The following is a 27,824-nucleotide window of genomic DNA, read 5'->3' on the forward strand; positions in this document are numbered from 1 at the left end:
TGTGTGTCATAGATAGAGTTTGGGTTGAGGAAACTCCAAATTGTATCTATGGTACTATTTTTAAGGAGCGATATGCTCCTAGGTAATTGAATTTTATTCAATAAAGATTGATATTATTATTCAAAAAAGGTCGAGAACACAAGAATTTATTTAGTTTCTTTGATTTGAATAATTTCGTGGGCAAAGACGATTATGAAGAAATTCACTAACAAAAACTAACTAACCTAGGCATGAGAATGCGGTGCTACTGTTGTGGATATAATTACCACAAGCTCACTCGGTCACCCCACTACATGCCCACTACATGGCAATAAACAGACAATCACAATTTCAAGCATTCAAGGGATCTTCTCCAATGAGTCTCCTATTAAAAGAGACACACATTCCAAGGTATGCACATTTTCTCTCACTCTCCATTCAGTTATGTCTCTCAAAGGTCGATCATATTGACTTAAGCAACAGAGGCTCCTCAATCTCCCGTGGACCTGCATTTTTCAATGACTTTTTGTCTCTATTTTACAGGAGTTTTGTCACCAATCCAACCGTTTGAAAATATGCTTCAACAATCTCACTCTCGTAAGACACAATACTGACTGAACAATTTCTTGTAAAATCTCTTAGAGTAATTCTATTTCATAGATCCTTCTAGGACTGGTATATGACTAAGATGGCGTGGCATTGTTAAGTCACCCAACCACGTCAGCCCAATTAAAAAAAACAGAAAAGAAAGAAATTTGAAACAAATGAGGATTTCAATGCTGCTCATTCTCATTTTGTCTTCTATTCTCAGTGTAAAAAAAACTTTAGCCCCAATTTTAGAATTGAAGTCGTCAATTTTTTTTTTTGAATTTTGAATTAATTAATTAATTAATTTTTTTTTAAATTGCTTCCGCTACATCACTTTACATACGTAAGAAAATGTTGGAAACATCATAAACGATTAACAGCCACATACGTAAGAAAATGTTGGAAAGTTCATCAACGATTAACAACCACTCCAAATGTGATGTCCCAAATATTTTTTTTTATCATTTTACAAGTAAAATTTAGAGAATAAGTGACTAGGATAAATTGGATGTCAGGAAAGTATCTCGAAAACGCTCAAAATAGTGTTTCTGCTTCTCACATCCAGACGACATAGGCTAGGGTCCGAACGGTTACTGGCGTCCGGACGGTGTTGAAATCTGTTTGAACGGTGCATGTCGGCAAGACGCGTTGCCACGAAAGCGTGCGTCCAGACGACTCACTTACCCCGTCCGGACGGTTCGGCGTTAAAAGAGGCAGTAGCCTCATTTTCACGCCATTCTCTCACTCAATACCTCTCTCGATTTTCATTGGTTTTTCTTAGAAAAACTGACATTTCCGAAAATATATCCGTCCAATCTTAGATCCGACTTTTGTAACGTAATCCACAAAGCCCGATCTACGTTTTGACCGAATGTTTTGAGGTAAATCGCTAAACTCGCATTTTTTGAGATTTTTAGTAAATCTTGTAGAAATGAGTTTAACTTAGTGTTTTCTTTAGATTTTGTGTGGTTTGGAGTTGCAAGGAGCTTCCCAAGCATTGGGTGTTGGCTTTGTGAACTTTTGGTGAGTTTTTCATAAACCCTAACTTTTTGTTATTTTGTTAAAGTTTTATTTTTGTGTGATTAACCCTAAGTAATGCTTGTGAGTTAATAATATTGTGTTTAAGAAAGTGATTAGAAATTATGGAAAAATATTTAGGAATTTTCAGGATTTAATGGGTAACCAAGTAACGTAGTTTTGAGCGATTCAAAATGCTACCTAATGTGGTTATTAGTTAGAATAATAAATAATACAATGTGTTGTATTTTTAGAGTTATTTTGCGGTTGAACTTAGAGTCGTTTGGAGTTGGGTGTATAAGAGATCTAAGGTGAGTATTCTACTCACTGAGAAAATATACTTTTATATATTTTATGGTAATGCAAGTTATACATTGTTTTATAAATCGAACCAACATATGTTATATATATATATCTGATTTGGAATGATTTGAATAATTTAGAGTATGTTGAAAAGTATCAATAATGTTTTGAAATGATGCGTGAATGAAAGATGTTGAATTGATTTAAAATGTTTGAGTGTGTGCTACGGTTGAGATTTAAATTATGCAAATTGTTTGAGAACATATCATGTTGAACTATTTATGTTTTATGAAGAAAGTATGATTTAACAGCATGATACAGTAGTAAAACAAATACTGATCAAGCATAAAGCATAGAGCATGTAGCATAGAGCATACATACAACAACAACAAAACCTAGTAAACACAGTAAAATAGCAACTTAACAGCAGCAAACACAGTAAATAGTAAAACAGCAGCAGGGGGACCTAAACCCCACAGTAACCAGTTTTATGCATAGCATATATAGCATTGTTTTCATGAGTGATGTTTTTATGCTATGAGTAGTTTTGCTAGACATATTGATATGCATAAGAATCTTAAATGGAAATAGTTTATATATATTTCTATCGGATGGTTACATGATTTAATGTTTATAAAAATGCATTGAGCTTCATTGTACAGAGATGTCTACATTACCCAAAGCTTAGTGATATAAGTACCTATGTATATGTGCTTTCGAGCATCGATATACGAGATACCGATATTACTATAGCAAGGAAATACTTGTGTCTTAGTATGGTGAGCTAGATACCATTGTTTTACAGCTGAAGACCTATATGTATGCGCATACCCGCAATGGTGCTATCACGTATATGTATGTCTGAGCCATTGATATCAAACTATTATTGTAGAGGGGCCTATTTGTAGAAACTTTCATGCGGTAGATAGGAGGAACTTCTATATACGTTCACAACTACATAATATGCTTTAAATGTTTTCTTGATAGTCGGTGTTTGCTATATTAGCTAATGGTAAATTGGTGGCTGATATAGTGCTCGCATGACTAAAAATAAAAGAAATGTTGGTTCTTTGCAAAAACTCAGTCAGTTTAATATCATTGAGGTCTTATTATGTTTTATACTGAGACAATGGACTCATTTTTTTACCTATACGGATGTGGCTACCACCACAATCGTGTAGATGATGTTCTTTTGATTGCAGGTAATTACCCTGAGGCGGATGATGATCCAGTAGCATTATAATTGGGTTATTACGATTGAAGCCTGTAGCGGCAGTTGTAGTATGTCGGACTATGGTGTCCTTGTTTTGAGTGTTTTTGTATGTGGCTTGTGACGTATGTGTCATGTATTCTTTTGTATAAGCCATTCTTTTGTAATAGTTATATGTTATTAAGCCTTAAACAGTTAAACTTGTGTTATGGCTCACTTTTGTTTAGACAACATGTTTATTTATAGATATGCTTTTTCGCTATAATTGAGATGGTATCATGATGTAATCCACTGTAGATATAACTCTATTTATTAGGTGCATGTGTCATATATAGGCTGAGCGACACGTAATCGTGTCACTGTAATGATTCATTTTATGTTTGTATATAAAAAAGAAAAAGAAAAAAGAAAAAAAAGAAGTTGTCACATCAAAGTTGGACCACTTGAGAAGAAGAAGAAGAAGGAGGATCTTTCCTCCACGAGTATCCCCAGCCTTCAGTCCAAGAAGTCGCATAATTGACGAAATTGTGTGTGGTCCCAATTATTTGCTGCTGAACTAGTATTTACGGCGTGAAAGATGGGGAAGTCATACAGGCTATCTTTACAAGTTCACATCACAATTATTAAATCCGTAATTGGCTTTCCAAAAAACAACGGAAATTATTAAAAGCCATTCCTTTTAATTTTTCAAAAAAAAAAAATAAACTTTGTGAAAATATTGTTTATTCAATTATGTGTTTGAGTAGTGCTAGATGCAATACTTTATCTAATCATCATCTTATTTTATCGACGTGTCAGTATTAATTAATCTTTTATTTTTATTTTTATTTATTATTATTATTTTTTTTAATAATGGTTTATCGAATGAGAAGTATGAACTTGGAAGTGTAAGAGTGGGAGTAAGAGTGTGTGTATCATTTCTTTTTCCCATCAATCCGGTAGAGTAATGTCAGGTTAGGAAATATGCACTTGAGAGTGTGGGAGTCGGAGTAAGAGTGTGTATATCATTTCTTTTTCCCATCAATCCGGTAGAGTAATGTCACTTTAGAAAGTATGCACTTGAGAGTGTGGGAGTCGGAGTAAGAGTGTGTGTAGCATTTTGTTTTCCTCATCAATCCGGTAGAGTAATGCTATATGTACAATATTACTATTCTACTATGTTGATGTAGTATCGTCAATCCACCATTAGATATATATTTTTCTTAATTAATGGTTGATCTAAAGGTGAATTGAATGTACTATGTTAGCTCAATGAGTTGGTGGTGAAATTGTAGTTCCTATTATTACTCAAAAGAGTAATATAGTATATAAGGTCTTGGCATAAACTAAGCCCTTTTGTGCCCCGCCTCCAATAAGAAGTTGACACATTAGCTTGGAATAAGAAAATCAAATGTTGCCAAAACACGAAATCTAACCTCTTCTATCCTTATCTGTGGAAAAAAAAACCCTTAAATCCCACTTATCTCTATCACTAATCTATCTCTCACCTCTTCTGAAAAAGAAATTGCACAGCCACCGCCCAGGCCAAATGCCGCCCTCCACCGATCGCTGCCACCCATGCCGGGAGCATATCTGAACAGACACACCATGTGACTGTGCGAAAACCCTTCTCTGCTGCTCAACCAACCAGCAACCACCATCGATCGTTAGAATTAAGAAAACCTTCCCAAATCCTATTCTTTGGAGAGTTGTCATCCTCTCTTCTCGTTTTGTAGCCCAAATTTCACTCTTTCTAAACAACTGCCTTTCTAGATACGTTATGATAGCAATGTTATGCACTCCACATCAACAAGAAAAATTAAATTAGAAACTAATTGAAAGAACCTGTAGATCGATCTCATGCCTCATAAAACTAGATGATTGCTTGCAACAATCAAAATGCAGGAACAAATATAAAAATCGTCCATTAGGTTATAAAACATGCTTCACTTTTAAAGTGTTTATTTAATACATGGGGCGTTTGGCTTGGTGGTGGCTGTGCGATTTTTCAGTCATGAGATGTGACAGATAGATGAGTGATAGAGGAAAATGAGGAGTTTTTTTATTTTTTTATTTTTTTTTATTTTTTTTTATGTTGACGTGTAAACTTCTTATTTGAAGGTGAGCATGAAGATTGTAAGATAATTATGAGAAAGAAGTATGATTTTTAACTTATAATTATATTTTATTTTGAGAAGAAGAAAACAAAAACAAGAAAGACAAAACCAAAAATATTAAAAAACGAACCATGAGTGACTTGAATGGGGCGTGAGATCCACCGGAGTCTGGATCTTACGCGCTGGAGCTTTCCGCCCTGCCAGTTTCTGTTGTTGTAGTGTTTCGAATTTTTTTGTTGTTTTTATGTTATTTTATCTTATAAACTTGGGCTATTGTTTCATTTTAGGAGAAACTCTTGCATTGAATTTGTGTTTGTGCCTCTCTTTTCTGCAGTCCTAGATTTAGACTTTAACTGTGCTTTTATCGCTTCAGTCTCCTTCGGGTGGTTGTAGTTGTTCTCAGGTGAGGGTGCAAATAATAGGCTTGTCTTCATCTATACCTCTTTAACTTTTGTAATCGCCTTGTGCAGTCCCTTAAGAAGACCAAATCATTTGTTTGACCCATTTTCTACTATTTGTAATTATTTTAGCATTGTTTTAGTTTGTTTTAGGTTTATTGTTGAAAAGCTCACCCCTTTTTCGCTTATAGAGTCGTCTACTTCTTCTTCATTCTGAATCAAGAATGAAAATGATCATTCCTTTAACATTTTCACTTGATCAATTTAAAAAACAAAAAAGAAGTCCAACAATAAGAGTATCTCTATCAAGCTAGTTATTTCAAACTTTTTTCCAAAATTTGGAGAATACCTTCAAAAAGTATGCTGCATCAAACTCTCTATTGTTTCTCTAATTTATCTCTCGTCAGATTCTCATTATAAATCTAGCTCACAAATTGTATTCTCTATTGAGTTTTTTAACATTTTTTTTTTCGTTCCCGCTTCCCCTTCAGTTCTTTCTACAGAAAACCCCAGTTCTTCGGTGGAGAAGCAAGAGACTAACGACCATGCGCCTAACCTGAGTTGCAAGAGGCGGCGAGGCTGAGACGATGGCGGCGAGAAGAGGTCGGAGGCGAGCGTGTACGATGAAGAGGACGACGATGGAGCTCCACCCCGTTTGCAGCTTTTAGCCTTCAAAGCTGTCATGGAGACCCTAGACGTTGAGGAGGACGATGTGTTTTTTCCTTTGGCTATTAGGATTTTGGTTTAGATCTGTTGGGTTTTTATGCTTTACTTGGGTTTTGAGTCATTTGAGCTGATTTTAGTTCTAGATCTAATTGGTCTTCTGGGTTGTACGTGTATAAGATCTGTTCATAACAGCTTGGTTTTTTCTGTGGTTTCGAAGGGTTGCAGCTCAAGTGCTCGACCTTTTTCCTGAATGGGGACACTAGATGGGTATTAAAGCAACATCCAGTTGTTTTGTTTGATATTTGTCATGCCTTACTTATTATCAATATATTCATCTTCTCCTCAACAAGACAACAACATTGGACGTTCTTTATCCCAAAAAAAAAAAAAAAAAAAAAAAAAAAAAAAAAAAAAAAACAACGTTGGACGTTCATCTCTCTTTGGCTGGTTGTTGGACGTTAAAGAACATTTGATGAAGTTGCTTGGCTGGTTGTTGAAGACAATAAAAGTCCAAGCTAATTGTTGGTTCAATTAATTTAATTAAAGTACAGTGACTTGGTTGGTTGTTGATGGAAATTAATGTTGGACGTTGGATGAAGGCTAGGAAATGAATGCTCTAAGTCATATTCAGTTTTTCAACAGCGGGTCCATGAGTGGCCTTTGATCGGCTTTTGAAAAGTCAAAATTAATAAATAAGGGGACAGGAGAATCAGATATTCCTCCTGAGTTCAATTTTGTAGAAAAGGAAAATGGATTGAAAAAGAAAAAACCGAAAAGAAGGGTAGCTCTGCCGCAACTCGCAGCTTAAATCTTGACTTCTATGGAAATTCGAGACTGGAGACATATATTACTTTCTCCGATTTGAAAAGATCAACCATCAGAAAATCAATGGAAGCCATTACCCATCTTTTCGTCTACTCTTTCTTGTTCTCCCTGTTTAGAATCTCCATTACGCAAGACACTATTACTCCAAGTCAATCAATCAGAGACGGTGGCACTTTAGTTTCAGCTGGCCAATCATTTCAATTGGGATTCTTCAGCCCAGGTAATTCCAAAAGTCGATATGTGGGGATATGGTACATGTTATCTTCGGATACAATTGTATGGGTAGCCAACAGGAACGCTCCGCTTAACGATCACTCAGGAATTCTAACGGTCACTGGTGATGGAGTTCTTGTGCTTCTTAATAGCACGAATGGTACTGTTTGGTCATCATCTAATACACCAAATATCTCTGGAAATCCAGTTGCACAGCTCTTGGACACCGGGAATCTTGTTGTGAAAGATGGAAATGAGAACTTTTTGTGGCAGAGTTTTGATTATCCTTGTGACACACACCTACCGGAAATGAAGCTTGGATGGGATTTAGTTACTGGTTTAGATAGGTTTTTATCATCTTGGAAGAGCACGGATGATCCTGCTCAAGGTGAGTATTCTGTACGCATTGATCCTCGTGGGCTTCCGCAAAGGGTTAATATGAAGGGAGATTCAATAACGACTAGAGCAGGGTCATGGAATGGCCTTAGTTTTACGGGTGGTCAAGGGTTAAGACCGAATCCAGTATTTGAGTATGAATTCGTGTTCAATGAGAAGGAGGTCTACTACGAGTACAAACTCCTAAACAGCTCTGTTTTCTCAAGATTTGTGGTAAGCCCATCAGGAGTTTCGCAACGATTCAATTGGGTAGATCGGACACACAGTTGGGAGCCTTTCTTTACATCCCAGGCAGATCAGTGCGAAAATTATGCCTTTTGCGGTGCATATGCTACCTGCAACATCAATAACTCTCCTGTATGTACATGCTTGGAAGGATTCTTCCCCAAGTCTTCAAAAGATTGGGATTCAGTAGATTGGTCTGGTGGGTGTGTTCGAAGGACTCCTTTGGAATGCAATGACAGGGATGGATTCCTGAAGCGCTCGGGGCTGAAATTACCTGACACATCTTCCTCTTGGTTTAACAGGAGCATGACCCTCATGGAATGCAAAGAAATGTGTTTGAAAAACTGCTCATGCACAGCATATTCAAGTTTAGATGTCAGGGGAGGAGGAAGCGGCTGCGTACTTTGGTTTGGTAACCTTGTTGATATGAAAGAACTCGCTGAGGGTGGGCAAGACCTATATATAAGGATGGCCATTTCCGAACTTGGTACGATTTCACTTCTATTGTTCTCTTTGGATTTTGCTGATTTTTTTTATTTTTTTTTCTTTTATTTTAACGAATGGTGCGGATGGAAGGGTTGGTGTCAGCAAAATAAAATTCCTAAGTTCTAATACAGTATTAAAAAGTTCTTGACATTCTTTAAACTGTATAGATTAGCATACTTGGATGTTTTTGTCCAAACATGGAGATATTCTATTTTGGCGACTAGAGACTGGACCTTGTACATTTAGCATGCTACAGCAAGAGAAGGATTTGTCTTCTTAAATATGTGCAAGCATATCTAAGAAGATGCAGGGATAACACTTGTTTATGATTCAGATTATGGTATAGGGATAACACTGTATTGCGATTATTATGGTACAGGGTTATCCCTGTACAATAACATATTAATATGTATACCATAAAGAGGAGTTTTTGGTTTAAAGTTGTTTCTGCAGAATGATGATTTCTGCAGAAGGTGGAAGCTGAATGCTGTGAGAAGAGCTGTTGCTTGTAAAAGTGTTTGGTTGTTGGTTGGGTATGTTTTTTTCTTTTGAGTTGCTGCAGAATGTGGTTTCTGTAGCAGGGAAGGATGTAAGATGTGTGGAGATTTTGATGTTAGTTGCTAGTTCTTTGGCTAATTGTTGTTTGTTGTGAAGTTTTTGCTGGTTGTTTTGGTATGATACTGTTCTGTAGTGTCATTGTGTTTCTGCTGTCTTGCTGAAGAGTTGTAATTCTGTTGTTTTGTTAATGAAGAACTTATTCGTTAAAAGAATAATAGTAATAAATAGGGATAACACTTGACGTCCTCTTCAGTAAATTGATCCATGCCCAAGTCCCACTAAAAGTGACTAGTTTCTAGATCTCACTCACCCCACATAATTCTGTCATGTTCATTCAACGGCCTATAGGACCAATAAATTTGAAGTCATGGCAAAATATGGGAAATAAAAGAAAGCTGTGGAAACTAACTATTAAAAACACAATAGAGACAAGAAAAAAGGTGTTGATACATGGGAAGAAAGTCTTTAGGTTAGGTGGGACGATGAACAATAACATCAAATTAAGAGACAAGAAAACAGGTGTATATGGGAAGAAAGTCTTAGTTTGGGTGGGAAGAAATTGACAGGTTGATGAAAGCAATTTAAGCAAATGTACCAAACATTTCTTCCGCCCATGTCGAGACAAACAGGGACATCATTGTCCACTACCACCAACGGAAAAATAAACAATATCTGTTGGTTAATTAATCTTCAACTGGCGCTTATTATATGTTTGCTCACAGACTTTTTCCTGCATGTTTTCTGAGGTGAAGGGGGATAACCAACATTGATAGACATTATAAACATCTTTCAAAGCTTGCTTAATAAGCTGATCATACAACAACAAGCTAGAAAATTTGTAATTGGCCGAAATGCATGTATAATATGATGAGTTATTCTCAACTCTGTTTTGATGTTTCAGGTCATCTCGAGAAAAAGAAGCACTACAACATGAAGAAACTAGTAGGAATTATAGTCGGCTTAGCATTACTAGTCGTGGGAATGACAATAGTTGGACTGGTCATATGGAAGAAGAAACTCAGAAACCAAGGTAGATTTATTATGAGAAATGGACTCTGATAATAATTGATTATTGATAATCAATTTATAAGAAAGAAATTAAAATAATTAACTAGGTCTTTCAGGGAAATAGATTACGGTAGTAATTTGCTTTTTAAAAGAACTGTCCAATATTTTCCATGTCCGTGCATCTCTTGTTATTTCAGAAATGGCAAAAGGAAGTCAGAAGACGGATTATGACAATGAAGGTGAAAAGGAAGATATGGAGTTACCGATATTTGATTTGACAGCCATAAAAAATGCAACGAATTATTTTTCAATCAACAACAAGCTAGGGGAAGGTGGTTTTGGACCTGTGTACAAGGTAAATAATAACGTAATTAGTTGAACTATATTTTATTATTTTTCAAAATATACCAACTATTTGATTTTCAGGGTACATTGCTAGATGGGAGAGATATTGCTGTGAAGAGGCTTTCAAATAATTCTGGACAAGGACTGCACGAGTTAAAAAATGAAGTTATTTTGATTGCCAAACTTCAACACCGTAATCTTGTGAAGATCCTCGGTTGTTGCATTGAAGAAAATGAAAACATGTTAATCTATGAATACATGCCCAACAAAAGTTTGGACTGCTTTATTTTTGGTTTGAACCTTGACTTTGACTTGAATTAGAACATTTCTGCTTAGTCTTATCCTTTTTCATTGATGCAATTGTTTGTTGAGAATTTAGCAAGTTATCTACTAACAATTATGTGAAATTGAATAGATCAAGCAAAGAGTAAATTGCTAGATTGGCATACGCGCATCAACATTATTCGTGGTGTTGCTAAAGGGATTCTTTATCTTCATGAAGATTCAAGATTGAGAATTATTCATAGAGATCTCAAAGCTAGCAATATCCTTCTAGATGACAATATGAATCCAAAAATTTCGGACTTTGGCCTTGCTAAATCATTTGGGGGAGATCAAATTGATTCCGAGACCGATAGGATTATTGGAACATAGTAAGTATGCTTCAACTTCCTTAATCGATGAAGTGTAGTTGTTTTTTAACTTCTTCTTTTTTTGCAATGATATCCTGCAGTGGTTATATGTCTCCTGAGTATGCGGAGCATGGACAATACTCGGTAAAATCTGATGTATTTAGCTTTGGAGTTTTAGTATTAGAGATAGTGAGTGGGAAGAGGAACAGAGGATTTTGTCACCCAGACCACCACCTTAATCTTCTTGGACATGTAAGCATAAAGAGTGGCAAATCCTAGTAATTTACTTTATTTAAGGAAACCTCTTACTAATAATGCAGTTCTTGAAAGTAGAAATGGTCAGATGATGCCCATGTTATCCTGATGCTCTTTTAATAGTCTTCGGTCAATTTATAGGCAGTCCGACCAACAAAAATTTGGTTTTCATTTCTTTCAGGCATGGAAACTATGGATTGAAGACAAGCCAATGGAACTGATCGATGAATTGATAGGTGACTTGTACACTCAATCCAATGTATTACGACACATTCATGTGGGTCTGTTATGTGTTCAACAAAGACCAGAAGATAGACCAAACATGTCGTCTGTGGTTCAAATGTTTACTAGTGAGAGTTTCTTGCCGAAGCCGAAACAACCGGGTTTCTTTATAGATTCACTAGAAGAAGATTCTTCATCTAGCAAGCATAGAACTTGTTCAGGAAATGAAATCACAACTATATCACTTGAAGCACGATAATAAATAACATCACTTGGAAGCCAAAGGGAAGAGTTTTTTTTTTTTCTTTTTCTTTTTTAATGAAGTTATGTAATCTTGATTTCAACATATTTAGCTAGAAGCTACTATTCTACTGTATAATCATGTAATCTTGATTTCAGCATAATTAGGATAGAAGAGTATGTCAAAAGGAAAAGGTAAATAGCTTTGGCTTGGAGCAAGGCTGCTTCTACTCTCTCTCTCTCTCTCTCTCTCACTCTCTTTAATTTTTTTTAAAACCCTCTTATATAGAACTAAAAAAACATTTTTTTTTAATTTTTTTTTTTTTTTTTTTACGAATTCTTTAAAAATTGGTTCAAAAAATGAAAGTTGTTTTTGGGAGAACCAAAAGGCAGTCCAGCTTCCATTCCCAAAACTGTTAAAAAACAAAAATCCTTGTTTTGCCCTTTCCCTTTCTTTTTAATTGGATCTTTATCAGGAGATCATAACTTCAGACATGTGCCAAGATTTCACACGAAAAGGAAATAGTACCTTTATCTGAATACCTTCTGTTAACTAGATTTTTAGAATTTTTTTTTTTTTTTTCTTGATAATTGAACGATCTATTCATGTCGTTTATTCATTTAGTGGATAGTGTTTACACACAAGTGTTAGGGAGTATATTATGCCTTTGAAAATGTATGTTTTTACTTATAAAAAAATAAAATAAATAAATAAATAAACAAATAAATTATGTTTTTCTTCTAATGATTTCAGAATACCTTCTATAATACATACTATAAATTTAGAACTTTTTTGTCACCAGAAAATGCATTTAAAAGTTGCAATTGAGCGTTTTGATTAAGTATATTCTAAAACATGGTCTCTGCTCTTGACCTTTCAAACCTTTACTCCAATCATGTTTTCTTGATTTGAAGTATGTTCATAGGCAAAGGCAAATAAATATAAAAAAAAAAAAAAAAATCACTAACAAGAAATAGGTCGACCATGAGAATGGGGATGATGTTGTGGATATACTTACTATAAGTACACTCGATCACCCCACTACATAACAATAATCAGACAGTCACAAGTTTGCCACGTGGCAAACATCTAAAGACCATCTGAGCCTCTATTAAAAATGCCATAAGCACATTCTCTCCCACCCTCTCTCCATTCATATATTACTTTCTCCAAATAAGAAATGGTAAACCATTAGAAAATCAATGGAAGCCTTTACCCATCTTTTTCTCTACTCTTTCTTATTCTCCCTCTCTTAAGAACCTCCATTCCACTACACGCCAGTATATTGTAAAATAAGCAAGAAATAAGAAAAGAGAAGGGAAAGAATCCTGGAAATTGAGAACTTGTTAAGATTGCATGCATTACCATACGTGTGGATCGATCGTAACTATTATTATCAAAATTTCACAAATTATGGTTAAAAAAAAGACACCATGATTTATTTCTCCTAAACTACCAAAACAATGTCAATGTTGCCCCAATGACAAAAATACCCTTCATAATTTTTTTTAATTTTTTTTTTTAAAAAAAATTATAACAAAAACTAAAAGCTATAAAAAATCTAAAATAAAAATAAAATGAAACAAATTTTTTTAAAAAAAAGGAAAGAATTTTTTTCTTTTCTTTTCTTTTCTTTCTAAAAACTAATTTTTATTTTTTTTAAAAAAAATAACAAAAAAAAATAATGAAAAACCAAGGCGATCATTTTATTTGTATTTGTATTTATTTATTTATTTTGGTTTTTTAATTTTTAATTTTTTGTTTTTAGTTTTACAACAATTATTTTATTTTTTAAAATATTAGTTTTTTTAGTTTTTTTTTTTTTTTTTAGATTTTAGTTTTTTTTTTTTAAAAAAAAAATCATATTTAGTCTTTAGATTTTTATCTTATTTGAATTTAGTTATTGAGTTTTTAATTTCAAGACTATGGTCATTAGGTTTTGCACAAATTTTAAATAGGTCCATCTGTAACTTTTTTCCTCAAAATTAATAATTTGTCATATTTCATGTGTGTCTCAATTGACATATCAGTATCCATATCAATACCTAATATCAATGTCACATCATTAAGCGTTAAGTCATCAATAGAAAAAGAAAAAAAGAAAAAAGAAAAAAGGATGACGACCCAACTCTAGAGAGAAAAACCATCTTTTTCGTCATACTAATCTTCTAGATTTTAACATTAGATGAAAAACCGTTAACTTTGATGCTGATCACATGGACATTGACACTGTATTGTGTCCTAATATGAACCCTAGAGTGTCAAATGAACACATGTGACAAATGAAAAATCGTAAACTTTAACCGTAAAGTAACAGAGGGATCAATTTGAAACTTAAGCAAAACCTAAAGACCTTATTCTTGAAATTGAAAACCTAAGAACTAAATCCAAATCAGATGAAAACTTATGGGCTAAATATGATTTTTTTTTTTTTTTTTTTTTTTTTTTTTTTTTTTTTTTTTTGGTTCTAAGCTAACGTTTTAAAAGAATTTGTTAGTTTTCTTTTAGGGAAAATTGCGTCAGTGATCCTTGTGGTTAACCTAAATTACAAATCGCTCATTCTGGTATCAAAATTAATTCAAAAATCTTATTGTTGGCTTAATTTACAAATCTCTACCTGGAGTTCAATTTCATTAAAAATTTTAATAGATTCCATTAGGTGCACGTCAGTGCCAATAAAACAGCGACACATGTCAATCAGAATAAAAAAACATAAATAATAAAACTTAAAAAATTATTATTATTATCTTTTTTAAAAGAAAAATTGAAAATTGAAAATAGAAAAGGGGCTTTGGGGGTGGCCTGAAATGCGTCTAGGGGTGGCCCGAATGCGACCCCCAGCCCTTGGGGGAGGCCGCGTGCCACCCCCAGAGGTGGCCAGGGGTGGCGTGCCCCCAGGTGTCGGGGGTGGCCAGGGCCGGGGGGTAGCGCTTGGTCACGCCCAGTGGCCAGGGGTGGCTGCCCAACCGGCAATCACCCCTATTTTTCGTTTCAATATTTTTTTAAAAAAAATACAAAATTAAGTTTTATTTATTTATATTTTTGATAGATTTATTAAAATCGGCAAGTGTCGCCATTTTATTGGCGCTTAATAGAATCTGTCAAATTTTTTAACGGAATTTGATTCTAAGGAGGGATTTGTAAATTCAGTCAACTACAAAAATCTCTTAATTAATTTTAATATAAGAGAGTGTTTTATAATTTAAGTTAACCATAAAAATCTATAATACAATTTTCTTTCTTTTGAACAGACGGCATCGTCTGATGCTGTCTAAAGAGTCAAAGACGACCAAGTAAAAAGACTTCTAGAATTTAAATCTTGCGCACCATGACTGACTTGTTGGGCTTTCAAGTCATCACGTAGGCCCCGTTTGCAAGTAACGTAATAGGACTTCTATGCGCTTGGAAATCAAATTTCCTAGTGCATAGAAGTCCTATTAACATGCATGTACTTGGGCACCATGACTGACTTATTGACACTCACGAAATCAAATTTCTTGAAAAGCAAAATGGATTTACGGCAGATAGTCCCGAAGACAATCAACGGAAACCTTGTGTATGGATATACATATATTTCCTTTCTCCGACGAAGAAAAGATAAACCATTAGACAATCAATGGAAGCCTTTACCCATCTTTTGGTCTGCTCTTTCTTCTTCTCCCTCTTAAGAACCTCCATTTCACAAGACAGTACTATTACTCCAAATCAATCCATCAGAGACGGTGGCACTTTAGTTTCAGCTGACGGATCATTTCAATTGGGATTCTTCAGCCCAGGTAACTCCAAAAATCGATACGTGGGAATATGGTACATGTTATCTTCGGAGACAATTGTATGGGTAGCCAACAGGAACGCTCCGCTTAACGATCACTCTGGAATTCTTACGGTCACTGGTGATGGAGTTCTTGTGCTTCTTAATAGCACGAATGGTATTGTTTGGTCATCTAATACATCAAGACCCCCTGAAAATCCAGTTGCACAGCTCTTGGACACTGGAAATCTTGTTGTGAAAGATGGAAATGAGAACTTTTTGTGGCAGAGTTTTGATTATCCTTGTGACACACTCCTACCAGAAATGAAGCTTGGATGGAATTTAGTAACTGGTCTAGAAGGGTTTTTATCATCTTGGAAGAGCACGGAAGATCCTGCTCCAGGTGAGTATTCTATACGCATAGATCCTCGTGGTCTTCCGCAAAGAGTTAATATGAATGGAGATTCAATAAAGAACAGACCAGGGTCATGGAATGGCCTTGGTTTTACGGGTCGTGGGTTAAGACCGAATCCAGTATTTGAGTATGGATTCGTGCTAAATGAGACGGTGATCTATTACGAGTACAAACTCATAAATAGATCTGTTTTCTCAAGATATGTGGTAAACCCATCAGGCGTTGCGCAGCGATTCAATTGGGTAGATCGGACACACAGTTGGGAGCTTTTCTTTACATCCCAAGCAGATCAGTGCGACAATTATGCATTATGTGGTGCATATGCTTCCTGCAACATCAATAACTCTCCTGTATGTGCATGCTTGGAAGGATTCTTACCCAAGTCTCCAAAAGATTGGGATTCAGTAGATTGGTCTAAAGGGTGTGTTCGAAGGACTTCTTTAGAATGCAATGACGGAGACGGATTCCGAAAGCGCACGAGGGTGAAATTGCCGGACACATCTTCTTCTTGGTATAACAAGAGCACGACTCTCAAGGAATGCGAAGGAATGTGTTTGAAAAATTGCTCCTGCACAGCATATGCGAGTTTAGATGTCAGGCGGGGAGGAAGCGGCTGCGTGCTTTGGTTTGACAACCTTGTTGACATAAGAGAATCCACTGAGGGTGGACAAGACCTCTATATAAGGATGGCCACTACAGAACTGGGTGGGTACCATTTCTCTTTTATTCTTCTCTTTGGATGTTGCTGATTTTTTTTTTCTTCTTTTATTTTAAATAGGGAAAACTTCAATTTACCTCCATGAAGTTGTCACCGATTTGCAATTCTAACACCAATGTTTCAATTTTGTTAATTGCACCCCATTAAGTTTCAGAAATTTTCAATTTAGGGAATCCGTCAATTTTTGCCGTCTGAAGTGACGGAATGGAGACCACGTGCGCGGCATGTGACTTTTTTGGTTCAGAACTTACAAAATTGCCCTCATTTAAAACGGCACCGTTTCTTTAAAACACCAAAAAAAAAAAAAAAAAAAAAAGGGGGGGGGGGGAGGGGAACAAGGGCATTTTCGTCTTTTTGGGGACAAAAAACGCACCTGCATGACACGTGAGGAGAATTTCGTTAAGTTAGACGGTTGATTTGGACGGATTCCCTAAATTGAAAATTTCTGAAACTTAATGGGGTGCAATTAACAAAATTGAAACATTGGTGTTAGAATTGCAAATTGGTGACAACTTCATGAGGGGTAAATTGAAGTTTTCCCTTTTAAATAAGAAGGCATAGGGACAACAATATCTGTTGGCTTATTTAAATTAGGGGAAAGCAGGATTATTAATTTTTTTTTTTCATTTCTCCAGGGGAATGGAATGTTATAACATATTACTTAAATTATTAAATTTATTTTTCTTATTAATTTAAGTTTTTAAATAAATAATAATTTAACATGATATATATCAATGCACAACTCTTGACTTCAAATCCTGATTCTATAGTTTACTCAATTTAAATAAATATTCTACCTATTGTGCCTAATTTGTTGAGAGTAAGTTTGAACTCATAAGTGAGGATAGTGTTAGAATAATATTAAATCCACTCTTTACTATCAGTTAAGGTCTTTATTCCAAATTGTGTCTATGTAATTTACGTTTTATTTCAATTGAATATTCCACGTGTTCGGCCAAATGGTTAGATTTGTCATGTTTGTCTAGCATAAGCTTTTGGAAAAATTAAGGATAACACACATTAATAGACACAAGGTAGACAAATTGTAATTAATGGCAAGTAAACTAGAAAGTGGTGATGTTGAGATCAACAACTTTATCCACCTCATATGCATCCATTTCACCGTCTTGACTATGGGCAAGGCGAGTTATTCTCAAAGTCACTTGACTTTGTTTTGATCTTTCAGATCATCTTGAGAAAAAGAGGCAGAGGCGCTCCAGCAAGACGAAACTAGTAGCAATTATAGTCGGCTCAGCATTACTAGTCGTGGGAATGGCAATAGTTGGGATGGTCTCATACATATGGAAGAAGAAACTCAAAAACCAAGGTAGATTTGTAAGAAATTGAATATGATAATAATTTACGCATGATGGTAGATTTATAGGTATGAAGTTTAAATAAATAGGTCTTTAATGTAGAACATATTCGGGGGGTAAGTATTTTGCTTTCAATAAAAGAACTACCCAAGATTTTTTTCATGCACATGCATCTCTCATGTTGTTTTAGGGAAGGATTATGACAATAAAGAAGGAAAGGAAGATATGGAGTTACCGATATATGATTTGGCAGCCATAATTAATGCAACAGATAGTTTTTCCAACAATAACAAGCTCGAAGAAGGTGGCTTTGGACCTGTGTACAAGGTAAATAATAATATAAATAGGTGGAAAATGTTTTTTTTTAAAAAAAAAAAATCCAAATTAAACTCACTCTTTCATTTTCAGGGTATATTGCCAGACGGGAGAAATATAGCTGTGAAGAGGCTTTCAAAGAATTCTAGACAAGGACTGAATGAGTTCAAAAATGAAGTTATTTTGATTGCCAAACTTCAACACCGTAATCTTGTGAAGATCCTCGGTTGTTGCATTGAAAAAAATGAAAACATGTTAATCTATGAATACATGCCCAACAAAAGTTTGGACTGCTTTATTTTTGGTTTGAACCTTTACCTTGACTTGATTTAGAACATTTTTGTTTAGTCTTATCCTCTTTCATTGATGAAATTGTTTGTTGAGAATTTAGCAAATTATCTACTAACAAGAATGTGAAATTGAAACAGATCAAGCAAAGAGTAAATTGCTAGATTGGCATAAGCGCATTAACATTATTCGTGGTGTTGCTAAAGGGATTCTCTATCTTCATGAAGATTCTAGACTGAGAATTATTCATAGAGATCTCAAAGCTAGCAATATTCTTCTAGATAACAATATGAATCCAAAAATTTCGGACTTTGGCCTTGCTAGATCATTTGGGGGAGATCAAATTGATTCTGAGACCAATAGGATTATTGGAACACAGTAAGTATGTTTCAACTTCCTTAATTGGTTAAGTGTAGCTGTTTTTTAACTTCTTTTATTTACATTGATATTTTGCAGTGGTTATATGTCTCCCGAGTATGCGGAGCATGGACAATACTCGGTAAAATCTGATGTATATAGCTTTGGTGTTTTAGTATTAGAGATAGTAAGTGGGAAGAGGAACAGAGGATTTTGTCACCCAGACCACCACCTAAATCTTCTTGGACATGTAAGCATAAAGAGTGGCAAAATCCTAGTAATTTACTTTATTTAAGGAAACCCCTTACTAATAATGTAGTTACTGAAAGTAGAAATGGACACATGATGCCCATGTTATTCTGATGCTCTTTTAATAGTCTTCGGTCAATTTGAAGGCAGTTCAACCAACAAAAAATTGGTTTTCATTTCTTTCAGGTATGGAAACTATGGATTGAAGACAGACCAATTGAATTGATCGATGAATTGATAGGTGACTTGTGCAATCTATCCAATGTATTTCGACACATTCATGTGGGTTTGTTATGTGTTCAACAAAGACCGGAAGATAGACCAAATATGTCGTCTGTGGTTCAAATGTTTAGTAGTGAGAGTTTCTTGCCTAAGCCGAAACAGCCAGGTTTCTTTACATATTCACTAGAAGTAGATTATTCATCTAGCAAGCATGGAACTTGTTCAGGAAATGAAATCACAACTACGTCATTTGAAGCACGTTAAATAACGACAATTGAGAGGCGAAGTAGAGAGTTATTATTATTATTTTAATGAAGTTATGTAATCTTGATTTCAACATATATAGCTGGAAGCTGCCATTTTACTGTATAATTATGTAATCTTGCTTTCAGCATAATTTGGATAGAAGAGTCAAAAAGAGAAAAAGGTAACTAAATAGCTTTGGCTTAGAGTAATGCTGCTTCTACTGTATTCATGTTGTTTATTCATGTAGTGGATAGTGTTTACACAAAGGAGTTAGGACTATATTATGCGTTTGAAAATGTATGTTGTTATTTACAAAAAAAAAGAAAAAGAAAAGTTAAATATAAAAAACTCATTGAATTAACCGCCGATTTTAAAATAGCCTCATAAATTTTTAAGAGTGTTAAAGTGGGATTAAGCCAGGGGTGTGCAGATTAACCGATTACCGCCTACCGAACCGTGACCGAACCGAAATTAACCGTCTACCAACTTAACCGACAAAATTCGGTTCGGTAGTCGGAAGAAAATCTTTTAACCAAAAATTGGTCGGTTCGGTAGGCGGTCGGTTAAGCGGTTAACCGAATTACCTATCCGAACCGAACCGAAAATTAACCGACTGGTTGACCGATCGATTAACCGACCGATTAACTGATCCGTGAATTGAGATTTGAGAATTCACTGAATTGGATTTTTCATTTTTATGTAATTATGTTATGTTTTCCGATTTCCACTGCCACTGGACCACTTTTCCATTTTTTTTTTTGTTTTTATGTATTATTGTTTGTTTTTTTTTTTTTAAAAAAAATATGTATATATGTAAAAAGGACTCAAGGTATAAGAAAATAATTTTGATTTTCATTTGAAATTTTGAATGGGCCAGTAACCATTGGCATTGGCTTGTAGTTGTGGAGTTGTAGACCTTGTGGTGGACTAGTGGCAAAAAGGCCTTAAAATTATTTTGACTTTTTGAGTCTTTTTAACCCATTAAAAAATGAGGCCCAAATTAAGAAGGCCCAAAATAAAAAATGAGGCCCAAAACTGATTAACCGACCGCCTTACCCGACCATTAACCGATGCCTTAACCGACCGATTACCGACCGCCTACCGGCCGCCTTAACCGCCTTAACCGCCTAAATCGAAACCTTCGAAATTTTTCCTTGTCGGTTATATGTCGGTGAATTAACCGACTTAACCGACCAAGTCGGTTAACCGAACCGACTTAGCCGATTTAACCGACTTTCGAACCGCTGCACACTCCTAGATTAAGCTTAGGTGCTGTAAATATTTTTACAGCACCTATGCTGTAGTAAATCTAAGGGTTTGAATTTGATTTCAAACCCTTTGGATTTGATTTTAAGAGTTTAAAATCAAATCCAAACCCTTAGATTTACTACAGCATAGGTGCTGTAAAAAAATTTACAGCACCTAAGCCATATCCGTTAAAGTGACCCATCAAATTAAACTATCACCGTGTTTCAAAAAGGTAATTTTTTTTTCCAAAAATACCCTTATCCTCTAAAAAAAAATTTAATAAAAAAAATATTTTTTAAACAAAAAAAAAAAAAACTATTTTTTTTTTTTTGGATAAATGCAAAATCAATACCTGTAGCTGGCCTAAATCACAAATCGTTCCTTGCGGTATACAAATAATTCAAAGGTCATCAGGATAGGCCAAAATAATAATTTAGTCAATGCAGTCAAAATACATGACAGATTTCGTTAATGTCCATGTTAGCACCAATAAAATGATAGTAGGTGTCAGTCTTAGTAAAAAATAAGGAAAAATGCAAAATTAATTTATGTGGCTTATTTGATTTACAATTAACTCTATGTGGTTAAAAGAAATAAATGCTGCAACTTCAATTCTATACAAACAACAAACTACACATAACTAAAGAAGCTGTTGTAAATGCTCTTAGAACACACAAAAAACCTCAATAATAATTTTTTTTTTTTTTTAATAAATCAGTAACCATTTCATTCCAAAACAAACAAACTACAAGCAAAGGTTTAACAAGACCAACCAAAGCAACAGAGCCCAAAGAAAAACACCCTGCAACAAAACAAAGAAGGGCCACAAACAAATAGAGAGCACTACAATCAAAACAGGACGAAGCCAGCTATATTCTATATATGGTAAAGAGAAACATTTTCTCTTGAATTAATAAACTTGCCCATCTCTAAAATTCGAGTACAGACCTCCCAAAAGATCAATCGGAGAATCTGCTCCTCCGTTTTTGGCCGACCCTGAAACTTAATTTCATTCCTAGCTTGCCAAAGGTGAAAGAAAAAAAAATCAATATTTCTCAATATTTCATTATTAAAGTTGTTTTCTTTCTCATTACATTGAGTACTCTTTTATAATAGAGAAGGAAAATGTTAGATTTACAACACCAATACAACAACTGTACAACAATCTCTCACATGAGTATGTGGGACCCACCCTCATGTGACATACTGGGGCCCACCCTCATGTGAGGGGTTGTTGTACAATTGTTATATTGGTGTTGTACAAGAATCAAATCCCAATAAAAGATACATAACTATAAAAGAAAGAAATAAATACTAGAATCAAACTAAATTTGGACATTCTCCTACCTATGGAAATCTGACTATTATAAAGATGGAATAGTAAGGTTTAAAAAGAATTTGTTAGTTTCTTTTTGAGGTTTCTTCCCATTAATATTGGCCGTCCCTTTTTTTAACAGTAGATATACCGTGCTTTAATTGTACACGACTGAAGCCTGATCCTGTCTAAAGAGTCAAAGGCGGCTAAGTAAAAAGATAGGGAAAGACGCGTCCACCCAACAAAATCAGTGGTGGAAGTCTGCTGCTTCTTTCAATCATGTGCACCATGACTGACTGACTTGTTGGGCTTTCAAGTCATCACGTAGGCCCCGTTTGCGAGTAATGTGATAGGACTTCTACGCACAATGAAGTCAACGGAATTGACAAACCTAAATTCAAATTAATTTGATGAAAAGATTGAAGGGGATCGTCCCGAAGACAATCAATGGAAGGCTTGAATGGATATACATATATTTACTTTCTCCAAGGAGGAAAAGATAAACCATTAGAAAATCTATGGAAGTCATTAACCATCTTTTAGTCTGCTATTTCTTCTTCTCCCTCTTGAGAACCTCCACTTCACAAGACAGTACCATTACTCCAAATCAATCCATCAGTGACGGTGGCACTTTAGTTTCAGCTGACGGATCATTTCAATTGGGATTCTTCAGCCCAGGTAATTCCAAAAGTCGATACGTAGGAATATGGTACATGTTATCTTCAGAGACAATTGTATGGGTAGCCAACAGGAACGCCCCGCTTAACGATCATTCAGGAATTCTTACGGTCACTGGTGATGGAGTTCTTGTGCTTCTTAATAGCACGAATGGTATTGTTTGGTCATCTAATACATCAAGACCCCCTGAAAATCCAGTTGCACAGCTCTTAGACACCGGAAATCTTGTTGTGAAAGATGGAAATGAGGACTTTTTGTGGCAGAGTTTTGATTATCCTTGTGACACACACCTACCGGGAATGGAGCTTGGATGGAACTTTGTAACTGGTCAAGGGAGGTTTTTAACATCTTGGAAGAGCACGGATGATCCTGCTCAAGGTGAGTATTCAATACGCATAGATCCTCATGGGCTTCCGCAAAGGGTTATTATGAAGGGAGATTCAATAAAGACTAGAGCAGGGTCATGGAATGGCCGTACTTTTACGGGTAGTCAAGGGTTAAGACCAAATCCAGTATATGAGTATGAATTCGTGTGGAATGAGAAGGAGGTTTATTTCGAGTACAAACTCCTAAAAGCTTCTGTTTTCTCAAGATATGTGGTTAACCCGTCAGGCATTGCGCAACGATTTAATTGGGTGGATCGGACACACAGTTGGGAGCTTTACTTTACATCACAGGCAGATGTGTGCGACAATTTTGCCTTATGCGGTGCATATGCTACTTGCAACATCAATAAATCTCCTGTATGTGCATGCTTGGAAGGTTTCTTACCTAAGTCTCAAACAGATTGGGATTTAGCAGATTGGGCTGCTGGGTGTGCTCGAAGGACTCCTTTGGAATGCAATGACACACATGGATTCCAGAAGCACCCGCGGGTGAAATTGCCCGACACATCTTCTTCCTGGTTTAACAAGACCCTGACCCTCAAGGAATGCCAAGGATTGTGCTTGAAGAACTGCTCCTGCACAGCATATGCACCTTTAGATGTTAGGGAGGGAGGAAGCGGCTGTGTGCTTTGGTCTGGTAGCCTAGTTGACATAAAAGAATACCCTGAGGGTGGACTATTCCGACAAGACCTCTATATAAAGATGGCTATTTCAGAATTGGGTACGATTTCACTTTTATTTTCCTCTTTGGATGTTGTTGAATTTTTTTTTTTCTTTTATTTTAAATAAGACACAAGGACAACTAAATCCGTTGGCTTTCAATCGGCAAAAATGGGATTATTATATTTATATTAGCAATTAATACATGGCAAAGGCCAAAGGGTGGGCTTATTATATGTTTGTTTGAGGTGAAAAGAATCTTATAATATTGATTAAATAATTAAATTTATTATTTATTATTAGTTTTTAGTACAACTTTTTGAATACTCTTGAGTTCAAATTTTAATTTTACAGTTTATCTAATTTTAATAAATACTTTAGGTGTAAGACCTCATTTTTTAAAAGGGAATTTGACCTCATATGTTATAGGAGTGTTGAAATAATAATGAAATAGTTAAATTCACAATTTTCTATCTGCTAAAGTTCTGACTTTGAATATTTCTTTATAATTTACGTTTTATTTTAATTTAACATTCAGTGTTCATTTATCATTTCTTAGTAACTTATACTTTTTGAATAAATTATAATTTAATTGAGAAAAACCAACATTTATAGACACTAGATGATAGGGAAACTAGGAAGTGGCCGTGGCTGTGGTCGTGTTGAGCTCAACTGCATGCTTTATCACTTCATCTGCACCCATTTCAAAAATTAAGAGTTCGACAAAAACTCATGTTCTTGGTCTTGCTGGTAAGAGCTAGGAATAAAATGAGTGATTTTTATTTACTAGAACAGAGCTTCGAGAAAAGTTGCTATTTTTACTATGCAGATGGAGTTTGTCATGTTTATGTCGATAAGTTGGTTAATATGTATTTATAGATTATACAATGGTATTTTCAAACTTTCAATTTACTTTCCATATGATTCAATGTCTTTGTTTATTGTTCTGTTTTTAAATGTTCTAATGGTTCCGGTTTTTATTATAGAATAACCTTCACTAAAATTTTTGATCTATCACAGTCTCTGTTGTTATATTCACACGAAACACTTCTTGAACACAAAGATTTAGTACATAACTCGTCTAGACTATGTGCAAGACACATTATTCTCAAAAGTCACCTGACTCTATTGATCTTTCAGATCATCTTGAGAAAAAGAGGCACCCCAGCAAGAAGAAACTTGTAGCAATTATAGTGGGCTCAGCATTTCTAGTTGTGGGAATGACAACAGTTTCACTGGTCTCACACATATGGAAGAAGAAATTCAGAAATCAAGGTAAATTTGTAAATAAGAAATTTAAATAAATAGGTCTTTCGTGGAGAAAATATTCGGGGGTAAGTATTTTGCTTTGGATAAAAGAACTATCCAAGATTTTTTCATGCCCATGCATCTCTTGTTATGTTAGGAACGACAAAAACAAGTCAGAGAAAGATATATTCTGACAATGAAAGTGGGAAGGAAGATATGGAGTTACCAATATTTGATTTGGCAACCATAGCTAATGCAACACATAATTTTTCAAACAACAACAAGCTGGGAGAAGGTGGCTTTGGTCCCGTGTACAAGGTAAATAACAACATAACTAGGAGAGCTATATTTTTTATTTTCCAAACTATACCGAATCTTTCATTTTTCAGGGTACATTGCCAGACGGGATAGAAATAGCTGTGAAGAGGCTTTCAAAGAATTCTAGACAAGGATTAAACGAGTTGAAAAATGAAGTTATTTTGATTGCCAAACTTCAACATCGTAATCTTGTGAAGCTTTTTGGTTGCTGCATTCAAGAAAATGAAAACATCTTAATCTATGAATACATGCCCAACAAAAGCTTGGACTCTTTTATTTTCGGTTTGAACATTGACCTTGACTTGATTTAGTACATTCATGTTTAGTCTTATCCTTTTTCATTGATGAAATTGTTTGTTGAGAATTTAGCAAGGTGCGTACTAACTGAATGTGAAATTGGACAGATCAAGCAAATAGTAAATTACTTGATTGGCAAAAGCGTATCAACATTATTCTTGGTGTTGCTAAGGGGATTCTCTATCTTCATGAAGACTCTAGACTAAGAATTATCCATAGAGATCTCAAAGCTAGCAATATCCTTCTAGATAACAATATGAATCCAAAAATTTCGGACTTTGGCCTTGCTAAATTATTTGGGGGAGATCAAATTGATTCCGAGACCAATAGAATTATTGGAACATAGTAAGTATGCTTAACCGTTTTTTTATAGCTTAAGTTAGCAATTTTTAACTTCTTTTTCTTTACAATGATATTTGGCAGTGGTTATATGTCTCCCGAATATGCGATGCATGGTCGGTACTCAGTAAAATCTGATGTATTTAGTTTTGGAGTTTTAGTATTAGAGACACTGAGTGGGAAGAAGAATAGAGGATTTTGTCATCCAGACCACCAGCATAATCTTCTTGGACATGTAAGCATAAAGAGTGACAAATCCTACTAATTTACTTTTTTTTTAAGGAAACATTTTACTAACAATGCAGTTCCTGGAAGTACGTAGGATCACATGATGCCCCTGTTATTCTGTTGCTCTTTTAATAGTTATCGACCAATTTGAAGGCATGCAGTCCGACCCACAAAAATTTTGGTTTTCATTTCTTTCAGGCATGGAAACTATGGATTGAAGAGAGGCCAATAGAGTTGATTGATGAATTGGTAGGTGACTCATGCACTCTATCTAATGTATTACGACAGATTCATGTGGGTTTGTTATGTGTGCAACAAAAGCCAGAAGATAGACCAAACATGTCGTCTGTTGTTCAAATGTTGAGCAGTGAGAGTTCATTACCTAAGCCAAGGCAGCCAGGTTTCTTTACAGATTCAGTTGAACCTGATCCTTCATCTAGCAAGCATGAAACTTGTTCAACAAACGAAATCACTATTACATTGTTGGAAGCACGGTAATTATCATCAAAATGAGAGCAAAATTGAGATTTTTTTTAAAAAAAAAGAATTTATGTAATAATGGTTTCGGCTTATTTTGCTGAACAAAAAAGTTATGGAAGCTACTACTCTTTACGACAGAAAGGTCAAAAAGATAAATAGCTTTGGCTTGGTGTAAGGTTGCTCCTACTTGATTCATGTTGATTATTCATCTAGTGGATTAGTCTTTTACACGTTGGACTAATCATGTGTTTCAAAGTGTGTGTTCTTTGAATAATTTTAGAATCAGTTCCTTCTGGCTTCTATATATAAAGCATTCTATAAATTTAGATATAATTTGTCACCATAAACACGTGCAGTTAAAAGTTTCAACTGAAAGTTTTTATTAAAGATATGCCAAATCACGCTCTTGAGAAACCTCTTGGCCTTCTTTTACCGACCGATGATACGAGTCAAATAATTAGGGTAAGAGGTGAAGTTGGAATGAAATTTCAACTCATTAAGATTATATTAGTTAATATTAGGATTAGAGTGTATTTGAATTTGAATATTAGAACTTTATGTGTTATCATTTTAAGCTTTATCTATTTGTATTTTTATTTAAGAGCAATTTGATTGTTAATAAGGATTATTGGGAATTAATATAGACTTTTGTCTTGTGGTTTGTCTCCGGCCCTAATTGGAGTTCATTGTCAATACAATTTCCCTTCAATTCCTCCATTGTTCATCCATTTCCTCATAAAGTACCCATTAATTGATATTTACAAAATGTATGTTGATATTTACAAAATGTATGTTGTTATGCGTTTGAAAATGTATGTTGTTATTTACAAAAAAAGAAAAGGAAAAGTTAAATATAAAAAACTCATTGAATTAACCGCCGATTTTAAAATAGCCTCATAAATTTTTAAGGGTGTTAAAGTGGGATTAAGCCAGGGGTGTGCAGATTAACCGATTACCACCTACCGAACCGCGATCGAACCGAAATTAACCGCCTACCGACTTAACCGACAAAATTCGGTTCGGTAGTCGGAAGAGAATCTTTTAACCGAAAATTGGTCGGTTCGGTAGGCGGTCGGTTAAGCGGTTA

The 27,824-nt window shown here is 35.0% G+C and overlaps 2 protein-coding genes and 1 long non-coding RNA gene across 3 annotated transcripts; all 3 read left to right on the forward strand.

Annotated features, from left to right (window-relative positions):
* The first annotated feature begins 5,822 nt into the window (after window positions 1–5,822).
* Window positions 5,823–6,565, forward strand: LOC133874788 (uncharacterized). The gene is made up of 2 exons (XR_009901382.1): window positions 5,823–5,949; window positions 6,083–6,565. It is a non-coding gene; the product is annotated as an uncharacterized LOC133874788 (long non-coding RNA).
* A 158-nt stretch (window positions 6,566–6,723) lies between these two features.
* LOC133874787 (G-type lectin S-receptor-like serine/threonine-protein kinase At4g27290) lies at window positions 6,724–11,801 on the forward strand. Its single transcript, XM_062312649.1, has 7 exons — window positions 6,724–8,403; window positions 9,862–9,990; window positions 10,166–10,323; window positions 10,395–10,605; window positions 10,729–10,966; window positions 11,047–11,197; window positions 11,382–11,801. Exons 1-7 carry the CDS (start codon window positions 7,146–7,148, stop codon window positions 11,679–11,681), a joined length of 2,445 nt encoding a protein of 814 aa, XP_062168633.1. The 5' UTR covers window positions 6,724–7,145; the 3' UTR covers window positions 11,682–11,801.
* Window positions 11,802–15,257: 3,456 nt separating this feature from the next.
* On the forward strand, window positions 15,258–27,026 carry LOC133876271 (uncharacterized). The gene is made up of 15 exons (XM_062314551.1): window positions 15,258–16,518; window positions 17,745–17,874; window positions 18,054–18,190; window positions 18,272–18,482; window positions 18,607–18,844; window positions 18,923–19,073; window positions 19,259–19,483; window positions 19,687–19,721; window positions 22,615–23,888; window positions 24,968–25,102; window positions 25,233–25,393; window positions 25,465–25,675; window positions 25,798–26,035; window positions 26,114–26,264; window positions 26,456–27,026. Exons 1-15 carry the CDS (start codon window positions 15,280–15,282, stop codon window positions 26,753–26,755), a joined length of 4,836 nt encoding a protein of 1,611 aa, XP_062170535.1. The 5' UTR covers window positions 15,258–15,279; the 3' UTR covers window positions 26,756–27,026.
* The last annotated feature ends 798 nt before the right edge of the window (window positions 27,027–27,824 follow it).

Source organism: Alnus glutinosa, chromosome 8 (assembly GCF_958979055.1).
Source record: "Alnus glutinosa chromosome 8, dhAlnGlut1.1, whole genome shotgun sequence".
NCBI lineage: Eukaryota > Viridiplantae > Streptophyta > Magnoliopsida > Fagales > Betulaceae > Alnus > Alnus glutinosa.

What these genes read in the sequence shown, in the direction of transcription:
- LOC133874787 (XM_062312649.1), top strand. Translation starts at nt 7,146, where the DNA reads ATGGAAGCCATTACCCATCTTTTCGTCTACTCTTTCTTGTTCTCCCTG. An exon ending in GAAGAAACTCAGAAACCAAG is followed by an intron (nt 9,991 to 10,165) that starts GTAGATTTATTA and finishes TTGTTATTTCAG; the next exon opens with AAATGGCAAAAGGAAGTCAG. An exon ending in TTTGGACTGCTTTATTTTTG is followed by an intron (nt 10,606 to 10,728) that starts GTTTGAACCTTG and finishes GAAATTGAATAG; the next exon opens with ATCAAGCAAAGAGTAAATTG.
- LOC133876271 (XM_062314551.1), top strand. Translation starts at nt 15,280, where the DNA reads ATGGAAGCCTTTACCCATCTTTTGGTCTGCTCTTTCTTCTTCTCCCTC. An exon ending in GCTTTGGACCTGTGTACAAG is followed by an intron (nt 18,191 to 18,271) that starts GTAAATAATAAT and finishes TTTCATTTTCAG; the next exon opens with GGTATATTGCCAGACGGGAG. An exon ending in AATAGAATTATTGGAACATA is followed by an intron (nt 26,036 to 26,113) that starts GTAAGTATGCTT and finishes GATATTTGGCAG; the next exon opens with TGGTTATATGTCTCCCGAAT.